This window comes from Colletotrichum spaethianum (genome assembly GCF_022836535.1).
Source record: "Colletotrichum spaethianum MAFF 239500 DNA, contig01, whole genome shotgun sequence".
NCBI lineage: Eukaryota > Fungi > Ascomycota > Sordariomycetes > Glomerellales > Glomerellaceae > Colletotrichum > Colletotrichum spaethianum.
This window is the reverse complement of record NW_026054771.1, coordinates 1,614,034-1,639,841: the sequence shown is the minus strand read 5'-3', so window position 1 is coordinate 1,639,841 and position 25,808 is coordinate 1,614,034. Positions and strand designations below refer to the sequence as shown.

Below are 25,808 nucleotides of genomic sequence, written 5' to 3'. Positions count from 1 at the left end.
TTTCCTTTGTTTGCGCCCTCAAGTCCTGTTTTCATACTCTCTACACCTTTGTACGGCGAGCAAGCATTGTAATCGAATAATTACTCAAAGATGTTACAATGCTGTCCTAATCTCTGGAAAACTCATGCCTATATAACATTCTCATGAACCTGAGACTGCATTTGCCTGTCAAAAAGTCTCTGATGGAACACATTGGCACTTGCAATGGATGACGGCAAAAGCTCTCGCCGTACGTTAGAAGCCACAGAATCGGCGTTGTCAAGGCGTTTGTCTCACTGATTCATCCCATAAGCTAGCAAGCAGTTTTCGATTCCTGTTCCAAAGTCAGCTTGTGGCTCTTTGTTTCCATCTTCCAAGATTACTTGCCCTGTCCAAGGCTCCCTGCCGTGTTGCACGGCATGATTCTAGCCACAAGTCAGCAATATACTTGGGGGCGCCAAATCATAGTAACTCACATCCAAAAGCAACACATCTCCTTCTTTCCACGAAACTAAAGCTCTTGTTTCCCTCCATTTGATATTAGAAGAATGCGACTGAGCAGGCAGTAAAATCAAACCTACTTGATAATCTCAGCAGCTGAGTCAAGAAACTCTCTAGGGATTTCAGAGTCATCGCCGAACTATAGAAGTCAGCCAGTCCCAGACTACCATTGTCATTGGAAAGCCATAGCTTACGAAGGCTGGCGGCTGGTACTTTCCCTCCTTGGTGATATGAGGGGGCCGCAACGTATCGGCATCAATTGCGTTCAAAAAACGAGAGACTACATTGTTGAAAAATACAGTATCTCCTGTCCGTGGATGGTCTCTCACGGCTTGAGTTAAGTACATTAGCAAAATTCGCTTTCACCCTGCTGAACGGTGTTGCTTACCAGGTAGATGTTGCCAAACTCTCAGATCTCCCAGCGGGTTGCTGTCAGATTGGTTTTCCCAGACCCACTGCGCCGTCGGCAAGCGCTTCACCTCCGTTTCGATCTTTGCTCGGGCAGTCTCCGTATCATCACTATCCAAGACTGTTCGACCATAGGCCTGTAGAAGCGTGGTTCCTGCAGAGGACGTCTGGTCACGAGGTCCGTTCGGATAAAATAGTTGATATTTGACGCCCTTCGAGAGAAGTATCAGAGGGGATCCGTGACAATATGCGGATGATCCGAACCTTGTTCTCAATTTCTTTAATGAAATCAGGATGTTTCTCTTTGAGTCGGTGGTAGAGCACAACCGAACTGTTTATGGGAGTTTCACCACCTACAATATTAGGCCTCAGCTACTATTCCAAGGCGAGCATGGTACATACCCGTCTCTGGTGCCGACGCGCAGAAAAAAAAGACGTATGACGGAAAGTGTGGACTTAATCCAAATTCATTATGAGGGTAGACTGGCTGTGTGTTGGGACCTTCATTGGCTGTTGCCACGTTCTTAGCGTAAATGGTGCGCCGTACAGGATTGCCAATATCTTCGTGAGCGGTCCAGCCAAACGCGTGCGCAAACTGAGAAAATTCATTTGCACTTTTCAGGCCCAGATTCTGGAAGTAGACTGCTCCGTGCTTGTCCAATTGAGTTTGTAGCTTCCCGCTGTACGAAAGCTCTTCAATCTCAGCGACAAGATGCGCTATGTGGGTATTTGGCAGGGATGCCGCCAATGACAAGGGGAACACCGTTTTCTCCGGGTACGGAGCCGGTAAATGAACAGCGGGGCCGTACGGAATCGGTCTAAGTGCCTCGGCGTTGGATTCAACTTGGGCCATTTCTTGTGAACTTTGAAGCAACTTATTCGAGAAAATGCTGATTTATGCTTCTTTACGGGCTTACCCGTCGTCAAGGTTCTCTTGGGTGCTTTTATTCGACTATTGGAACGCGTTTATGCCGGAATTATGTTGCGTTCTCAACCCAGCGAATGGCGAGCTGTGGAGATCGCCATTCTCTCGCAGATGTCGCCATCGAACCCTTGCAAGCACGACGTGATGACGGACAAAAGCCGACCCATCACGCCCTTTCCAAGGATCTAGCCCACGCTTTACTACTACATTTCCGCAGGAGCGCCAGCCGCCTCCATCAGGGATGTGCCCCCAAGAATTTGGGTTCCAATCCACGCCGACACAGCTGGCTGGGATTGTTTCATGACGATTTTCAATAACGCCACGCGAGCCAAGCTCGTTAAAGTTATCTCCTCAACCAATCTGGCGACAACCCGGTATCTGGCGGAATGCGGAGTCTGCGACCTCTGACGAAGAGGGAAAGAAAGCCAAATGGATGTAGAACGGCGGACGTTGGCCGCTTGCGATTTGCTAGCGTGGCAATGGATCTGCTGCCAGAAAATTTAGGCTGAGGGGCACCACCATTGTAGAGTCTGGGAGTTCCCTTAAAGAGCTCAAGTCCGAAGAGTCCCCATCGCCTCTTCACTTGCATGAACTGAACCGTTGTGTCGGGACGCAAGCAACCTGTCAGCAATGTCGTCTGCCGATCATGCGAAACAGACCGAAGAGGTTGATCAGGAAGTCCAAGATGTTCAGCCTTCGAAGCCCGTATCACGCTTTACACGCTGGTTTCGCAGTCCTCTTTTCAACGTCATCGTCGTGGGCTTGATCTCTTTCACTCAACCCGGAATTTGGAATGCTCTCAACAGTATGTTTGGCTGTTACAGAGGCGAACTTAGACAGTACTGACAAAGTCTTTCCAAAGGCACCGGCGCGGGCGGTCAACAAGAGCCCTACCTCGTCAATGGATCCAACTCTCTGACATTCGGTATCATGGTTTTTGGCTGCAGTTTCTTTGCCATCATGGCCAACAAGATCGGCCTCAAGACGGTTCTGATCATCGGCACTCTTGGCTACGCACCGTACTCGGCTTCAATGTACGTAAACAACCGCTATGGCGTCGAATGGTTCGTTCTATTCGGCGGCGCAACTTGCGGTATTGCTGCATCTGCCTTGTGGGCGGCCGAAGGCGCCATCGCCCTTGGGTATGCCGACATCAAGGATAGAGGCAAGTTCACTGGTATCTGGCTCGGCCTCCGTGAACTGGGACAACTCCTTGGTGCCTCTATTCAGCTTTCCCTGAATGTCAACAACGGCCAGAGAGGAAAGGTGGGATATTCAACCTACCTTGTATTGATCGCCCTCCAGTGCCTTGGTCTTCCCTTGGCCCTGCTTGTATCGCCTCCGCAAAAAGTCATCCACAGCGACGGTAGGAAGGTTGCCGACCCAACCAAGAACAAGGCCGTCATGGGCGAGTTTCGCAAGTGGTTGAAGCTGCTTAAGAATAAGCAATTCTACCTCTTGATTCCCATCCTTATCGGCTTCAACTGGAATAGCACCTACCAGGGCATTTACCTGACGAAATACTTTTCCGTACGAGCCAGAACTTTGGGTGGCTTGACTTCAGGAATAGCAGCATCGGCTGCTAACATGTTCTGGGGATGGTTTTATGATCTAAAGCGCTTCAGCCGCCCGCAGCTTGCAAAGATTACCTGGGCCTTTTTCTCAATCATTATGTTGGGATTGTTTGCCTGGCAAGTTGCCAACGAGAAATTGTATGAGGACACAGTTCCAAAGATTACCCTTGACTGGACTTCCCCAGGATTTGGTCGGGGCTTCGCTGTCAACGTGCTCTTCCGGTGAGTTTTAGTCGTCAGCAGTAATGAGACACGGAAGAAGCTGACATCGAAGCAGGTTCATGAATGAATCGCACTACATGTTTGTTTACTGGCTTATGGGCACGTTTTTCGACGACATTGAGACCCTGACCTTAGGCGTCGGTCTTGTGCGATCCTTCGAGTCCATTGGCTCATGCTTGGCCTTCGGTATTGGTGCAGTCAAGATATCACCCATGTATAACCTAGTCGTTGCGTTCGTTATGTTCGTCATATGTATTCCTGCGACTTCATGGGCAGTTCTGCTCGTCCCTGAGCGACCTGTGGACAACACAGAGACAGGCTCGAATAACACTGTGGAAGACAACAAAGTCGGGGATCCAGTCATCGTGTCCACGGCTGCCGCTGCAGCAGATGGACCACGGAGCATATAAAACATCAATAGTCTGCTTTACACAGTTGATCGTGTGGAGTCCAGCTAGTTCAGTTATAGACGCAATTTTACATCGGCAAAATTTAGCCATGTAATAGGTTGTCAATTCAGCCCTTGGTACTGGTCGCTCAACTTTGCAAATCCAAGCTATAAGAGGTTAAGTGGTAGAAGTCTTGACTAATTGGAAATTTTCCGCGCCCCAATTTCAAGACTAAACACGATTAGTCAACAATCATGAAGGAAATCAGGAGTAGGCCTCTCCCGAACCAGCCCAGGAGCACAAATGCCGACTAAACTAAAACAAGAGTAAGTTACCCAGCTATATTGAAGCCTCGTCAAGATTCTTCAAAAAATTCTCATCCTTAAATGGGACGTTGGCCTGCCCAAAGCTTGTGCTATTGAGAGCATTCTGAACAGTCGGACTCATAGCATCCCAGTCGAGAACCGGGTATGTACGACCCACCGTGGCTGTGAACTGCAGCTCATGGTTGAATAGCACTTGCGTAAAGTACTCCACCTTCAAGCTATCGCCCTGGCGCTCCGGCTTTGTTGTAGGCTTGAATTCACCGTGCCCTGAAGCTGCTCCACCGAGGATTGTTGTGTTCCCGACAGAGGGGTTGTTAAGCCAGACCACAATGCTTTCCCAATCATGTCTGTGCGCGCCAGTAGACACTTCATCGTTTGGCTGGTCTTTGGGGAAGTACCATGCGTACATAATTGCATATTTGTCGTTATGCCACGTTCCTCTGGCGTAAGTCTGGCCCTTGCTAGTATCAGTGCAGTCTCCATCTGAGCTGCCGGTTGGCTTCAGTCCACCACTGCAGCTGATGTCAGACGTGGAAGCTCTGCTAAGTCGGCGGGTACTTGATGACATACCTCGTATTGCCGGCATCGTCCACGGCGGTATACGGCTGGCACCCGTGCGCAATATGAAGAAGCGGATTGAAGTTTGCGATTGCGATACCAACGGCATTCTGTTGGACAGTCTGTGGCATAGGGCTCAGAGAGTCGTGGCTAACTTCTTCACGGTCCTCCAAGATGTTGTCAACAGGTGCACCGCAAGTAGTACTCAACAAGCCAAGTATGGGGAATAGTATGGTGACGAGCATTGCTGAGTGAGGGAACCGGCGCCTGCAGGTCGTTAATGAAGGGTGCAGAAGCCTGAAAACTCTGTCCGACTTTTGGCTCCAGGAAAGTCTTCCTAAAGCGAGTGTGTGCGCGAAATGGAATTCTACTGGGAAAACCTGCTACTCTTGACTTAGTGCGGTTAATTGCAATGTATGAATGATTGAGAAACTAGAATGTACTAGTTGATGTGAAAGATCTCTAAATAGTAAGAAGACTTGGGGGGAAGTTTCGAACGCATGCAGATATGGCTAAAGCTGTCTTGTCCGTACAGCGGGGCATCAAGTGGCAAGTACACGGCTTTCGGACATCTATTTAGTCCCGATATCTAATGAAGTCAGGGGCAGGAAACGAGGGACACATTATCAGAGGTTCGATTATTGTTGAGGTCTGACGTCGTTAATACAAGGTCGTGGTAGTCTTGGAGTTCAGCCATTGGCTGGAAACCCCTTAGGCTGGAATCGCCCCTTTGCTGAACACTTCCGTTCTCTCTCATATCTCGATTGGGGATTTGTGATTCGCTGCACCAAAGTAACCTGATTTAGAAGCGGAGAAGCTTACATAGCCGAACCGGCAGCCTTCATTTAGTTGCGGTTATGGTGTGGACCTTTCAACGTCACTGAGTCAGGTCAGGGTCACATTCAGCGCATAACCAGCGCCGAGAGCCTAGCTTTCAACCCCGTTGTCGATAATTTTGGCTGGCAGCTATCAACCTGTGACAGAGCAAGAACTCAGCCCTGCGAATTTTCTTGATTGAGGTGCACAGAGAGATCCGAGTTGTCCGTCCAAAGGGGGATCCCTCTGCTCCACCATCGTGCTTCTCGCGTGGTTCTCCATGAAGTTAACATGAATTGACCCATGTTTAGCACTGCGCATTCGTTTACCTATAAATTTCCTTTGTGGTTTTCAGAATTTCATTATAGTCCATCTTGCACATATCAACATGAGGGAAACCAGTGAGGCCAGAAGCATAACTGCAAAGGCCAATGTTGTTTGGATTGCTCAATGTGATGCCAGAAAAAACATAAAACCATATCGCTTTCCATTTTGTCCGAAATACGGATAGAAATTTACCAGCTGAGCCACTTGCAACAACATTAAAAGTGCATGTATATATTATTCAGCTAAGATATACCAGGTGTGATTTTGCTTTAAAACTTAATACCCAAGTTCACTCTCGTATGCTATTGCTTTCTTCCCCACGGGTTGAATCAATGTGTAGCTGCCCGACTTGTTGAACTCTTGGACCCCATTAAGTAGATACAGAGGAGTCATCCGTCCGTCATCGCTGAAGTACAACTTTGGTCTTTCCCGGCGATAGTAGTCCAACTTAGACCCGTCTGTAAACTCAACAGTGGTGTTGTAGGCCAGTGTGTTGTTGTTGTACGTCCAAGGGCCTTCCCAGTTCCGAGCGAAAGCATGCGCACCAACTCGTGGCCCCTTTCTGCCCTCTGCGATGTCAACCATGTGGTGAACGAGAATGTGCCAATGTCCACGTTTGTCCCTCCAGAGGAAAGGATCTTCGCTGCGTTCGGTGTTGCGTGGCTCGACAACTAGATCATGCGGAGCAGAATAGTTGTCCGCATGATATATGTTGTTTTTCTCGACCGCGAGCAGGACTTCGTGCGTTGGTTTTTCGGGCGACCACAATGGCCAAGGCGCGGGATTCGTAACATTAATGACTTGTGCTATGGGAGCTGTCCACTCTCTTAGGTCTGTGGAGGCTGAAACCGAGATCGTATTGTTCCACTTCTGAGACCGACAAACATCGCCCACCTCCACGTCTTTTCCGATGAAGTATATGAGAAACTTCTTATCTGCAGGACTCCAAATCGTCGTCGGGTTGTGATGGAAGGTGCTGAACAGCGTTTGGGCGTAGTTGTAAGGGCCTCTGGGTCCTGTTCGAGACTCTGCTCTGATTATGGTACTGAATGGCCGCCAGCCAGCCAGACCGCAGCCATGGGACATTTGCGATGTGATGAGGTGGAAGAGTCCCTTGTCTGAACGGTCCTTTATTATGTGGCCTCCCCAAGATGAATTACCAGCACCTTCTTTGTAGAAGTCTGTGCCAGTCGCGTTTGTATGGTTATATCCAGTCCATCGTTCAACGGGCTGAAGGTCGAGCTCGCTGCAATCGGCGGAACGCCATCCTGGGTCGCAAATACAAGATTTATCCTTGGAGCAGACCCCGTTGAGACTACACTCTTCGTCTGTCCCACAAGCCTGCACGGCGGCCAGAATGAGTCCAAAGACGAAGGCGGCTAGAAAAAACCGCATGGTATATTGACAAGGGAATGACGATTAGTTTGAAACCCGACCCTGAGACTCCTCTCATGGTTCTCGACTTTATCGATTGCTGGGCGGGCTCCTTATCATCTGGGCGACTCTTTGCTGACCGCAGCTTGGCATTCTTAAGGATCGACATTCTCACCATTCGGCCCGCCGTAACGTCGTCCGATTTACGCAGATTTTGAAGCGTCATTTGTCCAGCGGGGAAATTCTAATCCTCGAATCTGCTTCAATCTCTCCGCAGTTCCCCGCAGGATTAACAAAATGCGCCCTGCTTAGCCGGTTGTTGACCCCGCAGCATCGTGTTTAGCTAGAGTCCACATGGGAGGATTCCAGCTGTACAAGCTATATTCACAAACTATGAACGATTGGCATGAACTTTTGTTAGATGAATTGAGAATTTGAGTCCCCATCAGTCCCGAAAGTTGTTCGACTTTTAGAACTCAGCTTCAATTGACCTCATACGTCCTATCCGGTTGTGTCACACTTGTTCGCGTGGGCTTTTGCTTTGTCAGTTGGACCCGAGCCTGAAGACCTGTGCAGCCAGTGGCCGTGTGACGTGACTCAGTAACTTTTTCGTGACGAAAATCCTGCAAATTGAATACCGTGCAGCTTATCATATGAGAGATAATGATTGTACTCATCAGAAGGTGCCTTTTCTTTTCCTTAGGGTCAAATAATCCGTTTGTGGTGGCAAACTAACGAAAGACATTTTTGACTAAAGTCTGATGAATTACTAATCTTCCCCCACATGCAACTAAAAGTATTCGGTATATAAATAATCTTCAGTGATGTGATTGCTGACTTCTTATCTAGAAATGGTCACAACATTTCATCGTCGAGCCACATAGCTAAGCTTCAATCGGTATACGGACATGGACTATGCAGCGCCACTTCTCGGTAATAACGATGAAGTTCAATTGGAACCAAAAAACTGTCTTTCGTCAGCGAGTGGCAGGGCCACCGAACGGCACCCAGAGAAGACCATTGGTAGTAAACGATTGAAGACCTTCACGGGCTGCTGGACGTGTCGCCAGCGGCATGTCAAGTGCGACGAGCAGCGACCTAGATGCAAGCGCTGCACGACGGGAAGTTTCGAATGCCAAGGGTACGGCAAACGACTGACCTGGCTCGCGCCAATGGGTCAAGAGGAGCTGACGAGCGGTGGTCAGAGTCGGATACGCGCTAAGGCTGTCTCTTCATCCAACAAGAACAGGCTACCTTTTAGTGGAGGGATATCTCCAGATATCGATATTCCGGTGCGCAGCTCGTCCTTGACATTCCGAGCTTTCGAACCACGAACCACGCCAAGGAGACGGAGGTTTACCGAGACACGCGGCAAGGCTACCACAGCGATGAAGCAGGCGTCCAAGGACGTTCGACAAGCAGACACTCTGGGCATGGAACTCACTCAACACAATCCAGTAAACACATTGATAAACGAGGGAGATCAGTTTAGGGAGCTGGCGGGCCACACGTCACTTTGGTTGAACCGCCATGATGCGGCTCACTCGGTTCAAAATATTTTGGAATTTGGCGTGTGGACAGTGGACGACAGCTCAAGCTGGCCACTGAAAGGAGACCGACTTCCTCCGAATTGGGACACACTTTTGCAGCACAAGCCGGAGAGTAGAAAGGCATTCTCCGGCTCCTCAAATGATATTTCTGTCCCTCACATGGGTAGCCCTATGAGACCCTTAGAAGTGTTATCAGCTTCTGCTCGAGAACGGGAATTCATCAACCACTGGGCGACAAACCTGGCACACAAACTGATCCCAATACGTAGCCCGGTTAATCCTTTTCTGACCATCGTTTCGCCAATGACACTCGAAGGGAGTCGGATAGCTCGCACGAAGTCCACTTGCACGGTCGCGTTGTTTCACGCAGTTTGCGCTATATCCGCAGCACATCAGACGAACCTCAGAGGTTACCCGCATGATGATGGGTTGATTCTTCACCACAAACAACTAAGCTTTCATCATCTCATGCTGAACTTGGACTGCAAGGAGCATGACGAGCAGATGGCGGCTCTGGCTACCCTTTGTCTGTGGATACTTATTCACTTCGTCACCGGAACGCCAGGGGCCTGGCGGGAGGTCATCAAGGTGACCAGTAACCTCCTCGAGAAGGTCGACATACATACCTGGAATCTGTCGACTACTGCTGCACTGACATATCAATCATTTTCATCTTCTTTTGCATTAGTCCAGACTCAGTACCTCGGACGACTGGAGTTTCCCGCCTCTTTAAAGACCAGTTTACCGGGTGTAGAAATGTCCAAGAGCCAGATTATGCCAGCACAATCTCTTGAGCTGGTTTCTTCCTTCAACACGAAACTCCTGCAAAAGCCTTGCCTGGCGCCAGATGAGCTTGATCAACTAGAGATCGAGTTCGCTCTTTCTACACCTGAGCCATCGACGGATTTCGATATTGGAAACCCAGACTCGGCCATGGTGCACCATCACCGCTCGCTGTTTTACTATGCTAGCTTGCTCTATTTCAGGTGCAACTCTGGTAGACGGGGCCCTGAGCAGGAGATTCAGGATTTGGTAGCTAGGTGCCTGGACCATATGGAGCAACTCCAGATGCTCCAAAAACATAGTAGTCCTAATACGTGGATATACGCAGCAGTTGCATTCGAGGCTGCAACGCCAGAGCTGCGGTACAGAATGAGGTGCTTGTTCTCGGAGAGAAAGTCGCTGGGTATTGCTACTTGGGACACATTGCTTCTCTTAGTTGAAGAGGTCTGGATGCGCCGTGACAATGCGCATCCCGAGGTTGCACCAGAGCCTTGGACTCGCATCGTAGCGGCTTTGCCGGAGCACGATGTAATACTATATTGATTGTGGCTAGTATCCTATTGAATCGTTCATTCGAGCACTCTAGACAATAACATGTGGGTCCCGTTCGACTTCAAGCAGTAAATCTCTCGCAGTCCTGAACTTGATTCCAGCAAAGTACTTTTCGCGGTGAGCAGCAACCTTTTCAGCAGGCAAGGATCCAGCGTGACTAGCAGAGAATATCGCGTACTCTGCAATGATTCGTGCCTCGCCGTCGGGGTCAGGATTGGCAACGATATCCTCAATCAGCTGGTTGAGGCTGCGATGCTTGATGCTCATTTGGGGATCTTTCTCTTGCATCAACGCTGCAATGTGATTCCAAGTAGATTTCTCTCCTGATAGGTATATGTGTCGCTCCCATCGAGGTGTCTGGAGCAGCTTGGCAACCGCGCGAGCCATATCTCTGGCAGAAGTTAAGTCCAGGGGCTCTTTGCCAGAGCCCGGTATCAGCATGCTGTTGGTCTCGAGGTTGACAGGAATTGCATCTCCCCCGTCCGGCAGCATTCGATTGCGTCTCGGCACGACATAGTCCATAAACCAACCAGTGGACAGCAACGTCCATTCCAACTCGTCCTGTTCGGCTAGCTCCTTGCGGATGACGCCTTGGAGGCGGGAGTAGAAACCTGGTTGGTCGGGAAAGTCCTCCAAATTACCGCCATACTCGGCAGGGATGAAGCGTTTGCAGGTGATGCTTCTCTTGGCAGCTTCGATCAGCCGTCGATGGACATCGACGAAGGCAGGCCCGTAGTTGAGGATGGCCGAGATGAGGGTGCTAGAGCCTTCGATGCCCTCGAGAAGAGACGAGACGGAGTAGTCCGTGATGAACTGCTGTACGCCAGGTATATTCTCGAACTCGGGCTTGGAAGACCGGGTCAGGATAATGACATCGATTCCCACCGCCGGAAGTTCTTCAGCAAAGTAGCGGGCAACGTTGCCGGAGCCAGCAATAGCCACACGCATATTTGATGTTGCGGAGTTTAAAAGTAGAGATAAGGAAGTACAGAAGATTATTGTCCTTAGTTCACTGGCTGAATGCCTGGAGGTTGTGGTTCAAAACTTTCTCTGATTTGAAGGTGGTGAAGCCGGCTGCCTTATATTCCCTCCTCCGTAGCTTTTCTAGCCAGCCACCTCGTGTTGACTTTCCGAATGAGGCATCTTCAGAAATCCGCATGACATCACAAATCACCAAGACTCATGGTACTCTTGGTAACATGTGCATGTTCTGCAAGATTAATAAGTTCTAGGTTTATAAGCGGGATGACTTCGAGCTGAAGCATTAGCATCAATTCGGACAATGAAGCCGACCTGGCAGTTACTCAATAGTGTAAGCGGGCCGATCATTTCCTGATTAGGCAGCTCACAGCGAGCTTGGTTACTAGTGCCTGATTAGGATATGGGTCTCACTGATTTTGGCACTGGACTTTCGATGCCAGAGCATTTCTAGGCAGGAGGTCTGTGTTTTACCTCTGTTCCTCTCCCTAAATCCATAAGCAGCATTGTCAAAGGGATTTATCATTCTGGCCTGGCTTTTCGAGCTGCATATCGAAATCACGTGACTCTTTGGGCACGTTAGCGCGTTACTAGCCATGCTCAAAGCTTTTTCTACTCCAATCAAAAGCTGCTTCTTGTAAAGGCAGGCCAAGAGGACGAATTTGCTCTACCGCCGCCTACCTGTGCCCTGCACCTTCTTCCCTCTGATCATTCAGATCCAGTCTTAGCATCTTAGTTCTCTATTTCACCAAGGCCCTGCCTCACATAACTCTCCACTATCCCGGCCTCAGTCCGGTTCCGAATTTCGTCAAGCGCAGGTTGTGCAGTAAGCCAACCAGCCACAAGCATACTCTTCATCTGCCAGTTCGAGCTGAACCTATCGGAAGTGTACCAATCAACGCCCTTGTGTCCCAGCTCTGGCTTCCAGGGGAAGTTGGCGATAAGATGGAGTCGCAAGATGGATGGGTGGTTGTCCAGTTGAAGCAGGGCTTCTTTTGTGGCTACGACATACCATCTAGTGCTGCCCAGCACGAACCCCATCGATGACCCGACAAGGAAAGGCAAAGCCGCTGTGCCCCAGATGCTGCTACCGATCATCGCGGCTGAGAGGCCGATGACAGCAGCTGTCGATGTGCCTGCCAACATACTGCGGAGCATCCTTGTGACGTTAGCAGTCAAAAAGCAATAAGCCAAGACTAAGGTAAGGTCCCTGACTCACAGAAGGCCCGGACCACTGTTAAAAATCAGTAAAAAGTTTTCAAGTAGTCAAGGGTGCATACTTGACATTTCCCCACCCGCCCAAAATCCTAAGCAGATTGAAATGAGGTTGAGTGTTGGAGCTGAGCTCGTTGACCTGTTGCGTTTCTTAGCGATCACCGCTGAAGGGCGCCAAGCAGATGCACGAACCGCATAATCTTGCATAGCCATTTTCGTTGGTAACGTATAACCTTTTGATGAACGGTTTGATGGCATATACGTGGCGATGCAGTTTTTGACAAATTCGTCTGATCTTCATCTTGAAAGGGCTACGATCGATCATTGGAATGGAGCACTTACCTGTTCCCAACTTAAATTAGGTCACGTGGTCATCATCCTGCCTCCATATGCGTTTAGCGAGTCGGACATTCGCCGCTCCGGCGTATCAGGCTTAACGTGGATTATTCGATAAGACAATCATTACACTATCCTATACAGACATTGCAGTCTCTTGCGTGTGATGCGAATGTTGAATACTGTTCAAGGAGCTTTATGAAAACAAAACTACAAGTCACAAATGTCTGAAACCTCCCCGATATATGACACCTTGAGCGGATCTCATCTACTCACTGGACAAAACACTACTTCATTCTTGAGCCTGTTTTCCGCAAGGCCGATACTCAAGATTGACTTTTAATAAGCCGTCTGATAAGTTACCCTATCACAAGTATGACTGCTGCCGTCTAAACTCATCTTGGTTGATATATGTGAGATTTTCCTGCGTATCGAAACTGGACAAGGGGACTTCATATGCTGTTGGCTTAGGGAATTGCGGCATTGACAGCAAACCGTGACTAAGGCTTTGCAAAAGTGCAATCTGGCTCATTGAATTCACCGAGGAAATTCCTAATGGCTTCGATATTCACTCAAGCGATCATCGAAATATGCTACTGGTACGTTGGGAACTGGTCAGGACCTTAGATAACTCACTTTTATCCAGGTTTCCGCTATTCTTTTTGCTCCCCCTTTCCTTTGTTTTCCTACTTTCCTATGAAATCGTAAAGTACAGCCCTCGCACTGGGAACTAGCATATTGCTATTTCGTCGCTTGCATCTGTTTTTGATGCTGTGTTAAAGTTGTTCAGCGCCGGCCCTGTGCCCTGGCAATGCAGTTGTCACATGGGACATTCTGTTGCCACGAATTCTTGAGGACTTTGACGCCAAAGCATTGGTGGTTTGGGTCGTTGCGAGAGAAATGGCAGTAAGACTTCTTCCTTACGACTGAATGGCCGCAGGTGAAGAGAAATTCCTCCCAGTCGCACATCGTGGAGTTTGAGTCGAGGTTTTTGAATCTCTGAGGTTGATATTCCAAGTATTAGTTCGGGTGTTGACGTCGATATATGTGGCTGCGTTCAATTGGGTTTGACTGTTTATGAACTGAGTGTGCTTGTCTTTATGTTCAGATCCTGGTGCTCGAATCAAGCTACAGAAGCAAAGCAGCCACCTTTTATATGAATTCATGAAACGAGGCAGTGAATGTTTTAGAACGTGGTGCGATAGTGAATCACGACCATTGTACTAACATATGGTGTCAGTGACTTTGATAATCAGATAACAGTTTGGTAATCAATAACTACGTTACCCAACCGTCTGGATGAATCAACACCATTTTCCAACTCTGTTAATCGTTTTCTGCAGAATATATTATATCCACGCAAGCTTTTCATAAACGGTTTAAAATTGTCAATATCACCGAAAGGCTGCGGTACGGTGCCTAACAGAACCGAGTCACACTCCTGCAATGTCGACAGACTTGTTACCAGGTGTCAGCACAACTAAGACAACGCAGACATAGGTCTATAGCATGCATCACCTTTATCGAAAGTTAGTAGCATATGAACAAGTTAACGAACCACACCCGTGAACGCCCTTTGATGCTCACTGTCATGAATAGCTAAGCCAATAGTAGGCAGAGGTGAGGTAAGAATAGTAAGAAATATGGTTGACTTGATATAAGCATAATGTCAAGGAGATGAGTTTGGGTCGATTTAAGAGCTATTTCGTTGCTGGTAGCATTTTTCCAATTGAGGGTGCTTTCCTCAGAGAATCGCATTGTAAACCAACAAATCACGACTTTTAAACCTCCATACACATGGACTCTGCCCCACCGCAGGCATCAACATAGGTTAAGAAGACGTATGACCCATCAGAGGATAGGTGTGCGGACAAATAGCAGGTAGGACGGAACGGTTCCCCCGAGAAGCATGAGGCAGCACCCACGGAATCGCTTCGATGGTTCGTTTCAGGCGTTTGCTGATCTCGTCCGGTCTATTTGTATTGAAGTTTATGTCCGTGAAGGCTGCCTCACGGCGTAACTCGCGAATACGGAGCCATATCACTCCACTTTGGCTACAATGTCCGCATGCTTGAAGATTTGTCAAACAAGACCGTTACCAATATTTTAAACCTGAAAAACCGGCGCTCCACGCCGGAAAAAAAAAGGGAACTTCCTAAGCGATTTCGGTCCGGCTCATTGTGGAAAGTGAACTCCCTTGGATTGTTTTCGTTCTTGTGGTCGGTGCTTACATGGCCCGACCGGTTCCGGACATTTTGGGGATGACCGAAATCATACCGGGTGTCGAAACCCCACCATCGCCTGATCTTTCAAACAGTCTTAGTCCCGCCCGAGCCCGGCAATGCAGGCCCCATGCGTCACGTCAACTTGGCTCAGGCTTTCTGCCTTTTAAACAACCGGTCGCCCTGCAGGACGACGGCTGTCAAACGTCAACCCAAGACCCGCATCCAAAATCAGTGCGCCGCCATAAGACCGACTCGATCTCATTGAATTATTCATCGCCGTCCTATCTTCAAACATGGCATCAACAGCAACAATTCGCCGCTTCCGACCAGCGACCGTCGCGGCAGCCGTCGCAGCGGGAGGCATTGGGTTGGGCTTGATGTCGAAGCTTCTCGTTGGAAATGCGTCCGCGGAATCGGGTGCGCCCCCAAAGGTCTTCGGTGCGGGGCCTGCATTCGTGTCATTGCCGCTGGAGAGTTCAGAAGAGGTGAACCACAACACGAAGCGCCTGCGGTTCAAGTTGCCGCAGAGGGAGGCTGTCAGCGGACTCTCGTTAACATGTGAGACTATTCGTCGATGAGTCAAAGTTAGTAGGTTAGGTGACTAACGACTGAGACAGCGGCTGTTCTCACAATGTCATGGCCTGAAGGTCGATGGCTCCCCGTCGCAAGACCGTACACGCCCATTCAGCCACTAGGTAAGACTACTTCCTTAGCTTCAACTCAAAGTATAGTATTGACAGACCACCAGACGACACCGGCTATCTAGAACTAATGGTTAAAAAGTACCCTGACGGCAAACAGAGCACCCACCTTCATTCACTCACACCAGGCCAAAAGCTGCTCTTCGCTCTGGCTATCAAGGGCCACCAGTGGAAGCCCAACAGCTACCCTCATGTCACCCTGATTGCAGGCGGCGCGGGCATCACGCCAATTTACCAGCTCGCTCAGGGCATCCTTCGCAACCCACAAGACAAGACAGCCGTCACACTTGTTTTCGGCGTCAACTCGGACCAGGACGTATTGCTCAAGAAGGAGTTCGAACAGTTGGAGAAGGAGTTTCCAGAGAGATTTAAGGCTGTTTACACCGTCAGCAATCCCCTGCCAAACTCACCTTTCAGGAAGGGCTATGTGACGAAAGAGCTGCTGCAGGAGGTCGGGGCAGTCCCGAAGAAGGGTAATGATACCAAGGTGTTTGTGTGCGGCCCGCCGGCGATGGAAGCGGCTCTGGTCGGAAAAAGAAGCGCGCCGGGTGTGTTGCAACAGCTTGGGTACCGTAAGGACCAGATTCATCAATTTTAAAAGAGACAAAGATCTGTATGATAGAATGTAATGGTAAGAATTGATTGGCGTTCGACTAGAAACCTTTCAGGTTCATACACAATCAATCAAGAAAGATGACGACGGATATCATTTATATAGCTTTTTGATAACCAATCATAGTAACAAGTTTGAGATGTTCGGTCAACAATCACATCAACCCGCCTTGCTAGCTCAATCGGTAGAGCGTGAGACTCTTAATCTCAAGGTTGCGGGTTCGACCCCCGCGTGAGGCTCAAATCCTCACCGCGATTGGCAAAGCCACTCTAACGGGTTACTTTTTTCAGGTTTTTGTCACGTAACCTGGAGTTTCCCCATTGTAAAAGTTTTGTGACACCCGCAAACGGCAATCCTGGGCCATCATCGTGATGCAGTGAGAAAGCTTGTGCAAATCTTTTTGCGTTGAGTGAACAATTAAGTGGAGCTACCTCTCCAACCTAAATCTGTCTAGAGTCTATGCTCATCATCAAGTTCTCAACTGACTCATTGACTGAAGTTGTTATTGTATGATTTCTTTTGGCTTTTTTTCTTCTCGCTGTCAGGAAGACTCGTTGGCTTTGCTTCGATGCTACTGATGATATGGTATGCAACCTAGGACCTCGTGGCTTCAAGCCTCGTAGATTGTAGCAAAAGTACGATATTGGATCATCCAAGATATCATCAGTCAACTGGAAATTCTGTTTGAATTTTGGAGACGCTATCTGCTAACAATTGGCAGATAAAAGCTGACAGCAAGAGTGTTTGCCACAGCTCATTCGTACCAAACTTGGTGAGACTGGGCTGTGTTACGCGTTTGAAGACGATGGCTGTGCGACTAGAGCCATCCACATTAATTGAAGTTACGATGATGATGGTAGCGCTAAAAGAAGTAGATAGCACAACTGTCGAGATAGCATCAAGATGGTGACGACAGGTAGGTTTCGACAATCCAATAACCTAATGCATTAATGGCTGCGAGATACTGGCTCAAGGTAATTCTATTATTAGCTAACACATTCGCCTTGTTCCTTCCCACAAGTGCTTCATATTTGCTAAGACTGCCTTTGAGAGCGCTGACAACCATAGCATCGTTTTATTTCTGTTTACAAGAGAATGGATGTCCTTCATGATCGGTCGCCCTCAATATTGCCTGAAACTTCCCAAGAAAGAGGTATGGTGTTCTTCCACTTGTTTAGATGAGACTGTTTATACGAAACCATTATCCGCATGTTTGCACAACCTTTCTGTCAGTTTCATAGTCTCGAGCGCATGCATGTGTCCATGTCAAGGAATTGCCCGGATCGTGGATTGGAGTGCTCAGATCTCCGACAAGAAGATGAAAACCCCCAATGTGGCTGGTGTCCAGGAGCGGTGCATCAAGGTAGGAGAGATTTTCGGCGAGAAATGGGGCTGATGAGATAAAGTTGGCTGAAGCCGGCCGGGGGAAAATCGTCTTCGGAAATCTTCTTTCTCCGCATTCCGCCCTGACTTTTGTCCCGAATCCAGCGAATCAGTGCCCCCCGTGGTGGAAGGGTGGGCCCCGGATTCTCGTTGCGGACCTCTTCAGCACCGAGTCGGGCCCCCTGGCCGTGGCGTCCATTGGGAGTGGAACGTGCTGCCTGGGTGAGGACAGTGCCTGGCCCACATCAGCTTCAACACCTTGCTGCTATCTGGCCAGGGGAATCGCGACCATCACAGCCTGTTCCTCATCACGACCTAATCGACTTCACCATTTAGCGAACGACACTTGCGATTTTTGCGACGACCTGCGACCGAGAACGAAGCTTTCGCATCCCGGCGACCTCGATCATTACCCAGCGAACCCCTCGTGGCCGACGTCCTACTTTGCTCGTCGACCCCGGCACCTCCGTGCTTCCAAACTCCCACCCGACCCTCGTTACTTCTCTTCTCCCTGCAATCCTGGCTTCCCCGGCCGGGTGAGCTGGTCGAGGACGTCCAGCGCCAGTCGAATGAATGCAACCCCTAAATCCATTCCTCGCTGCCTTCTTCCGAAGCTCCCTGCCATCCCAGTGTACGCCGGTACATCACCACATCCTCCTGGTCCCGACCACCGAGGTACTCCTCACATGTCGCGAGATCGAGAGTGGCTCGACCTTGCATGAGGTCCTCACTTCGGAGGAGTTCCTAGCTAGCCATGTTCTCCGCATACCGGCATCCAACACCGCTGCGGTGGCCGGAGGCAAGGAAGTGGCTCAAAACTTGCGGGAGCTGAGGGGCAAGGCAAAGCAGTATCAGACCATTAATGGTCGCACAGTTGTCATCAAAGACACTCATGTCTACAGTAATAAAGGTGCGCCCGCCGTATACGGGCTTTCTGCAGAAAGCCAACAGCTAACGCGCCCATTACAGGCTTCAAGTCGCTCGCGCAGGCACAGTTGCTCCACGATTCCACATGGTATCCCGACTTGCTCGAGCCCCGTCAATGGCTAATCTATTATATTTCGCGGCCCCTGGTGGGGGTATGGGAAGAAATAAAGATCGAGCCGGCGATTCTGATTGAAGGGATAGCGAGGAGACGAGCGCTCGAGCAGAGCCGATCATCCGCCGCCGAGAACAACGAGGGCGCCATGCTGCCGCGCAAAAAAGATATCAAGAGCTTCCACGACCTCCTCAACCACTTCCCCATCATTGCGCGACAGATGCAGCCCGGATTGGAGAAGCTGTTTCGAGAATTCTCAACTGTCTTTGAGCGACCGCTTCCACCGCCCCCTTCCGCCTTCCGAATACCTGACCCCGAGCCCGATGGACCGATCACCACGGCGATGCGAAAGGCTAGGTCCAACAGCATGTCTGCGGCCAGGCGACCGAACGGGGTACCCAACGGACTGCCTGTGACAGAAAATTTCTATGCCGAGGACGACGAAGATGTGATGAGGGCGTCGCTTGAGACTGCTGTAACTGCGGCGATCGATCTGTTCCAGGGCGTCGACAAGCAGCAACTTTCGATGCTTGGGGCCACGACGGACTTGACAGGCCCACTTGTCGAAAGGCTCATTGAGAGATATGTCTCGGAGAATGTCCATCACCTTCTTTTTCCGCGCCTCAGTGCGTCAAAACGACCATACGATCTTGAGCTGGAGGCCAAGATTCGACAGATGGAGTTTATCGACCTGTCTCAGCTGGGAATTGCTATTGAAGGCGGCTCCCGGGGAAGCATGAACTCACGATCCAGCTCGGTCTAGCCGTGGAGGAGTTCAAGAAGATGGCAAACGCCATGAGTCCGCAAGAGATGCTTGACTTGCTTCTGTCAACCATGAAGCTGGTAACGCACTTGACAAATTCTTCTCAGGCGCAAGCGACCTCTTCGTCGGAAAAGCCAACCCTTACGGTCAACGCCGATACACTTGTCTCGCTGCTGTTGTTCGTGGTCATCCGAGCTCAAGTGAGACACTTGCACGCCCGGCTCATTTACATCCGGCATTTCATCTTCATTGACGATGTTGACAACGGCGAGATGGGCTACGCCTTGAGCACGTTTGAAGCTGTACTGGCGTACCTCGTTTTGGATTCGGCAGGACTGCGGAGGGCTAGCCGGCGAAACAAAGCACTGTGGGATGCGGCCTGCAACGGAAGCCTGGATGACCTGAAAAAGATCATGGAGCCGGACTCCAATGCTATTATCGACGACGATCTCTACGACTCACCCGAGTCAAGTCGACGGCCGTCTCGTAGCTGGAGTTACACCAATGGCTCAACCTCAAGGAGATCGTCCACCGCCTTGACGTTCTCGGATCGCTTTTCCTCTGGCTCTGGTCTAAGCCATGTCTTCCCGTTCCAGGTCGAGGACAACGGCAGCGAGCTTGAATTTCCTCTGCCTCCTCCAACGAGGAAAGTCAAACGGGTTGCTATGGACACGAGAAGCATGTCCAGCGAGTCTGAGATCTCGTACCATTCAAGAGCGACAAGCAACGGGACTGTCGGCAGCGTGCTGGAGGGCGATGTTACGATTGATCGGTTATCGCAGACACACAACTTGTTCGGAGAGTCAATCTTGATGATGGCTGTGCAAAACGAAAGGCCCGATCTGTTACGGTACTTGCTGTCACTGAATGAGTATTACCCGCCTTCAGCGGTGCTGGACGACATCAACAACGAGGACACAACACTGTTTAGCGCCGCGGTTCAGCTGGGCCACGCAGAGCTAATTAACATTGTCCTCGACTTTGTCACGACCTCGGCGTCAAAAGAGCGGCTTGTTGAGTACTTTGCTCAGCAGGACATTTGGGGGCGCAGCTGCGCGCATTATCTGTTCCACGCGCCGTTTCTGATCTCTCGGATCGGGAAATTAGTCCCCTGGCGGCAAAAAGACAAGAACGGCCAAACGCCGCTTTTTGCGCTGTGCCGGTCTTATGACCATGTCCATTACCGCGAAATGGTGGATGCCGGCCTCGATGCGGCCACGGAAGCGCAGGGTGACGGGCTTCCGCTGCACATTGATGATCATGTGGACGCCAAGGGGAACACACTGCTTCACATTGTCAACGACCCGCAGCTCGCCATCAGAGTTCTCCAGCAGTGTGACGTCGACGTCAATGCTACCAACGAAAAAAAGTTTACGCCGCTGATGGTTGCCAGCAAATATGGCAGATTGGACATGGTCAGGACGCTGTTTGTGGATGCGCGCGTCGACGTCGCAGCCCGAGAGCTTCGAAGCCTCACGGCCGTCGAACTGGCCAAGGATGATGACATACGAAATAAGATTGACGACCTGGCACTCTTTAGCATGCCCCCCGGTGCGGATGCCCGTATTACCGGCGTCGTACGAGCCTTTTTTGTGGAAGACGCGACCATTCGCTTGGTCTTGAAATCAGCCGCCCCCGCCGACCACCTGAGCTACACTGTTACCACGAGCCGCCGGAACCTCTCCGATTTTGAACATCTCGGCAACCTGCTGGCGCTCGAGAACCCGGCATCGTGGATCCCGGCAGTCGCTGGTGTCCGGTCGCCATTCCAGATACCTTCAAAGCCGTCGAGAGCGGTGCTGAGGGATATCCAGACTCGGGTCGACTGGTTCCTCAAGATCATGCTCAATCACCCGACATTCGCGACGCATGAGATGCTCTGGGAGTTCTTCCTGGTGCCTGACATCCAGCTCGGCATGATGGAGCAGAGAAGCAACCTGAAAGCCGAGACTCGAGCCGAGAAGGTCCGGGAAGAGTACGAGCCTGTGAAGGATGTGCGTGAGGTCGAGCAATTCGTGGACCATGCGAGAGAGATGGTGCGGAGTGTCAACTACTCGACTAAGAGCGTGGCCAGAAGAGTCAACTCCATCGCCGTTGTCGCATCAGGTAAGTTATCATTTGTCTAGCATGTCAGCTCACCGAACGCGCTGACAAAGACAGACCTCCACGATGCATCAGCTCTTCTGCACCGCACAGTATCGACGCTGCCGTTCCTGCCACCAGTGTACATCACAGCACTCGAGTCGTACGTCCGTACCATCGCACCCATGCAGTCGAATCCCTACGGCAGCTTCCATTCGACATTCTTGGCCGCGCAATCGACGATCCAGGCTCTCCTCTCAGCCCTCGCACGACCACCTGCGCAGATTGCGCAAATATCAGCTGCGCGCAAGTCGGCGGAGAGGAACTACAACTCGCTTACGCGATCGACACGGTGGCCACTCGGCCTGCTGGACGATACGCGGCAGCGTCTCAACGAGGAGAGGGAGGAGAAGGCACGCCAGTCGCAGGAGCAGGTGGACGACCTCGGTCGAGAACTCCGGTACTCGCAGCAGGTGGTGGCTGGGGAGCTGGCCGGGTGGCAAGACCTGCACGAGAAGATGGGGCGGCGGGCGATCAAGGACTTCGCCAAGGGCATGGTGATCCAAGAGCGACTCCGGCTTGACGGGATGATGCGGGCGCTGCGCAGACTGCGAGAAGGCAAGGCGGAGCTCGAGAGGGCTTCGGCTGCTTTGGCAAGCGTTTCAGGGCGGTCGAGTATGAGTCAATCGACGAACGAGGGGATGGAGACGGATGCGGGCGAGGGAGCCAGCACCGCTGGCTCGAGAGTGGGCAACGAGGTGGCGAACGGGGCGGGATTTTAGACCCTGCACTACGTTGGCTCGCGTCGTCGACTGCCCGTCTGCCTGGACTAGGGGGGGGTTAGAGAGACTTCTCAACACCATGGACGAGACGCGTGGTATGGGAAATGCGACGCGTCTCGGCCAGCGGTGGTTGTGAGTGGACGGCGGGCGTGGTGGGACGGAGGATCAGTCCATGATAGCTCTACGTCGCAACGGACGAATGCAGGCAGAGAGAGCAATGTTGCGTGTGGGATGGGGAGCCACATCACCTGCATGAGGCACACAAGCACACACCTTTACTCTTGGTGTCTACATTTCTCAACTCTTTTTTCTCGATTGTCCTTTTTGTGTAGCAAGTTAGAGACCTCTTCACTTTTGACGGATACCCTTCTGGCGTCCTGGGCGTGTGGAATGTGTGCTAGACGGCCTATTGTTTCTGCTTTTTTGGGAGGGACGGGTTTTGCAACGGGTCCCCCGAGACGAGGACGATTACCCTTAGACAATGGATACATGAGGATTACCTAGACAATGTCTGATTTGCCCTTTTTCCTTCTTCTCCTTCATTGAAAGGTCGTCTGTGGGCTAAAGTAAGGGTCAAGGCCCAAAGGCCAGCCTTGTTGATGTCGTTCAGTCCATGTCGAGGTGTCGGTGATGCCATTCTGCATTCAGACCAGCCTCCCCGATTTTCCCGGGCAGGCTCCGGAGGGCTGTACCTCCCACATGCGATTGTCCCGCCCAAGAGGACACCGACCCGAACTGCCGGTGGGTAGCAGTTTGCATGTTGTTGGGGGAGGAAAAAGTGATCCCCCTACCCCGGTCCTCATTAGGACTTGGCTAAAGGTCCCACGGATTGATGGACAACGAGATGTGAGTCACCCTTCCTTGCGCGAGCTAAGGACAAAGAGTTCATCATGCATGGCAAGGCTAGGATATCCGGACTGGACGGGGGGGGACTGACTTGCCCAGGTGGACGAAAGGAGCCCACGAATCGAGAAACAAAAAGGCGGTCGTGAAACATCCCGGGAAGACGGCTGGGCCAATGAAGCGGTCGAGACACGGGCTTGGAGAAGCGTCGGGACCCGATTGGACGGATGGGTTCGTTGAACGATCTACGGCGCGTCGAGATTGGGTGGGATGTTGGCGCGTGGCGGACGGCCAATGAGGGACGGAGAACGGGGGAGGTTGAAAGAGGCAGGCTTGGATGACAAAGGGTGGGACCACACGGACCACGGGCTGGGAACACGGGCTTGTGGGGACGTGTGGCGCGCACGGGCCATGCGGGAGCGGGAAGGCACAGGCGAGCAGAGACGGAAAGACTGGACGAGGGAGGGAGGCACATATGGATGCTGACTGGTCTGGTGTGGCGCTTGAGAAGAGGAGGAGAAGGAAGAAGAGGGGGAAGGTGAGGACAGGTTAAGCGCTCTGGTGCGGCTGTGCAAGAGTCGCTCAATGCGCCTTGTGTCTCCCCATTTTCCTCCATCTTACGAGGACAAGAGTCGTACCACATCGGCCGAGAGTGGGAAGATGGCCGGGTGAAGCTCTGCCTCCGGGGAGGGGAGGGGGGATTGCGAATCACGGAGCAGAGTACAGCCGGCAACCCTTAGGCTTGCCGCCGCCTAGCGAGATAATAGCACGAATGGTCGGATGATATCCGCCTTAACACATTCGAGACATGCCGCTGTTAATCAACGTAGCAGACGGCGGCTGTGATGTGAGGCTTAGACTTTTGAGTTCTGTTGACACACCGAGACATGCGCGGCGAGAGAGGAGGCTCAGGTGCGTCGTGTAGGGACGTCAGCAGCCAGACGGGATCATCGGCTTCCATCGTCATTGTCAGCATCGAGGGGCCCGACTTCGGGGCCGTAGGGGGCTTAGGTCAGTCAGTCGTACGTACGCGTGTGAGGGTGAGAGGAGGGGTTGTTCGAGGGTGAGACTGGCAATCAAGCAGGCGGCTGCCTCTTCCGTTCTCGAGACCCTGCCCGCCCTAGAGTCTCCGTCCGACCTCACAGTGTCTGTTACGAGCGGGTGGAGCGAGGCGAGGGACTGTAAGCGCCGTCCGGGATCGGGAAGGGAGGAGGAGAGGAGAGAGCTGTGTAGCCCGTAGCCGCCCGGGCGGTTAAAGGAGCCGAGCGAGCGCCTGTTTCGGAGGGGACACAGGGTTGAGGCGGGGGGTCGGCTGTTTCTTTTCTTGTACAGTGCAATTTCGGCTGGCGGGAGTGGAAAGGGGTGGGAAGGGGGGTTTGACGCCGGATGGTGACACCCAGAGTGGGAGGCCCGATCTGAGGTGTCTTAGTGGGAGACGCAGCATGAAGCGACAGCCGCCGGTAATCTCAGTTGCCGCTCGGCTGGTTTTATTGCGAGAGTCTTCAGGGTGGACGAGGCTTGGGCGGTGCTCAACCTCCGGGGGGGGCAGGTGACGATGGGAGTGAGGCGAGCGTCTCACGAGAAAACCGAGACGGGACGTGATGGTTGACTGCGCTGCGAGGTGTGCTGGCAAACTCTCAGAGACGGAGATTTGTGTGGGAGACGAGTTGGGAATGCCCTCGCGGACGAGTCGCGATAGTCGTCTCGCCCGTCCGCCCGTCGACGCGACGCAGAGCGTGACCGAGGTTGGCGCACCGCATGGCATGGCATCGCATGTCACGACGACGCATGACATCGCGTCGAATGATCGTCGCACACGGACGCGGGGGGGGGGCACGAGGCGCGTCTGTCCAAGGACGAGGCGCATCTCTTGGATTTGTTGATGTTTGTGTTGTCGTTCGTCCCGCCAGCCGGTGTGGGGGGGAAAGGGAGAGGGAAGAGGATCCATGGAAGGGGAGCCAAGGAAGAAGCTAGGAAAGGCGAGAGCTAGGTAGTTTGCACTAGCTAGGGAAGCTGAGCTAATGCACGGCTCAACTGCCATGTGTCTAAAAATGAGTCATAAACGCCCAGCAGGGGGTGGTTTTTTTGGTGGGTTTTTTTTTGTGGTGGGATTTATGGAGAACCAGGTACATAGCAGACGGCGGTTGATGCAAGACAGCTGTTGTGGACGGTGAGTGGCCAGCGCCGTACCGTGACAATAGCACAGCAAAGACAGTCCGACACAGCGGGATCCGGCAGCCATCAGAACGGTGCGCAGAACAGCCTTAGGTAGCCAGTGACGTCCGCAGGCTCCGCCCCAGAGGGCCCACCCACCACTTTCCTCCCCGGCCGTGGTCCTATGGCCAGACTAGGAAAGCTCCAAAGCTCCAAAGTCCTCTTCCACGACGGCCCAAAGCAAGATTGACCCTGATACAGCGCCCACCCGCGGCCGGCCAAAGGAACAGCTTCAACTTCTTCTTCTGCATGCATACGCCGTGCATGTACTTCCAAGTGGGAACCCATCTACACACTTTTCCCCCGTGTTTCAGATTTTGGCCCTTCTCAGCGCCCCGGTGGACAGACTT

General features: G+C 51.6%; 8 protein-coding genes and 1 non-coding gene across 9 annotated transcripts; 6 read left to right on the top strand and 3 right to left on the bottom strand.

The window, feature by feature from the left end:
• Window positions 1-2,443: 2,443 nt before the first annotated feature.
• ColSpa_00431 (UNC93-like protein) lies at window positions 2,444-4,019 on the top strand (the record flags this gene model as incomplete). The annotated part of the gene is made up of 3 exons (XM_049266643.1): window positions 2,444-2,618; window positions 2,676-3,609; window positions 3,665-4,019. 3 exons carry the CDS (start codon window positions 2,444-2,446, stop codon window positions 4,017-4,019), a joined length of 1,464 nt encoding a protein of 487 aa, XP_049122600.1.
• A 318-nt stretch (window positions 4,020-4,337) lies between these two features.
• On the bottom strand, window positions 4,338-5,127 carry ColSpa_00430 (uncharacterized protein; the record flags this gene model as incomplete). The annotated part of the gene is made up of 2 exons (XM_049266642.1): window positions 4,338-4,836; window positions 4,895-5,127. 2 exons carry the CDS (start codon window positions 5,125-5,127, stop codon window positions 4,338-4,340), a joined length of 732 nt encoding a protein of 243 aa, XP_049122599.1.
• A 4,290-nt stretch (window positions 5,128-9,417) lies between these two features.
• Window positions 9,418-10,275, top strand: ColSpa_00429 (uncharacterized protein; the record flags this gene model as incomplete). The annotated part of the gene is made up of 1 exon (XM_049266641.1): window positions 9,418-10,275. One exon carries the CDS (start codon window positions 9,418-9,420, stop codon window positions 10,273-10,275), a length of 858 nt encoding a protein of 285 aa, XP_049122598.1.
• A 39-nt stretch (window positions 10,276-10,314) lies between these two features.
• ColSpa_00428 (oxidoreductase swnR) lies at window positions 10,315-11,232 on the bottom strand (the record flags this gene model as incomplete). The annotated part of the gene is made up of 1 exon (XM_049266640.1): window positions 10,315-11,232. The coding sequence occupies one exon, from the start codon at window positions 11,230-11,232 to the stop codon at window positions 10,315-10,317; it is 918 nt and encodes a 305-aa protein (XP_049122597.1).
• Window positions 11,233-11,994: 762 nt separating this feature from the next.
• ColSpa_00427 (uncharacterized protein) lies at window positions 11,995-12,360 on the bottom strand (the record flags this gene model as incomplete). Its single annotated transcript, XM_049266639.1, has 1 exon — window positions 11,995-12,360. The coding sequence occupies one exon, from the start codon at window positions 12,358-12,360 to the stop codon at window positions 11,995-11,997; it is 366 nt and encodes a 121-aa protein (XP_049122596.1).
• A 2,971-nt stretch (window positions 12,361-15,331) lies between these two features.
• On the top strand, window positions 15,332-16,337 carry ColSpa_00426 (NADH-cytochrome b5 reductase 2; the record flags this gene model as incomplete). Its single annotated transcript, XM_049266638.1, has 3 exons — window positions 15,332-15,596; window positions 15,656-15,733; window positions 16,009-16,337. 3 exons carry the CDS (start codon window positions 15,332-15,334, stop codon window positions 16,335-16,337), a joined length of 672 nt encoding a protein of 223 aa, XP_049122595.1.
• Window positions 16,338-16,518: 181 nt separating this feature from the next.
• ColSpa_tRNA_021 lies at window positions 16,519-16,591 on the top strand. The gene has a single exon. It is a non-coding gene; the product is annotated as a tRNA-Lys (tRNA).
• A 1,717-nt stretch (window positions 16,592-18,308) lies between these two features.
• Window positions 18,309-19,537, top strand: ColSpa_00425 (uncharacterized protein; the record flags this gene model as incomplete). Its single annotated transcript, XM_049266637.1, has 2 exons — window positions 18,309-18,645; window positions 18,705-19,537. The coding sequence occupies 2 exons, from the start codon at window positions 18,309-18,311 to the stop codon at window positions 19,535-19,537; spliced, it is 1,170 nt and encodes a 389-aa protein (XP_049122594.1).
• A 20-nt stretch (window positions 19,538-19,557) lies between these two features.
• ColSpa_00424 (UPF0518 protein) lies at window positions 19,558-22,401 on the top strand (the record flags this gene model as incomplete). The annotated part of the gene is made up of 2 exons (XM_049266636.1): window positions 19,558-21,643; window positions 21,734-22,401. The coding sequence occupies 2 exons, from the start codon at window positions 19,558-19,560 to the stop codon at window positions 22,399-22,401; spliced, it is 2,754 nt and encodes a 917-aa protein (XP_049122593.1).
• Between the last annotated feature and the right edge of the window lie 3,407 nt (window positions 22,402-25,808).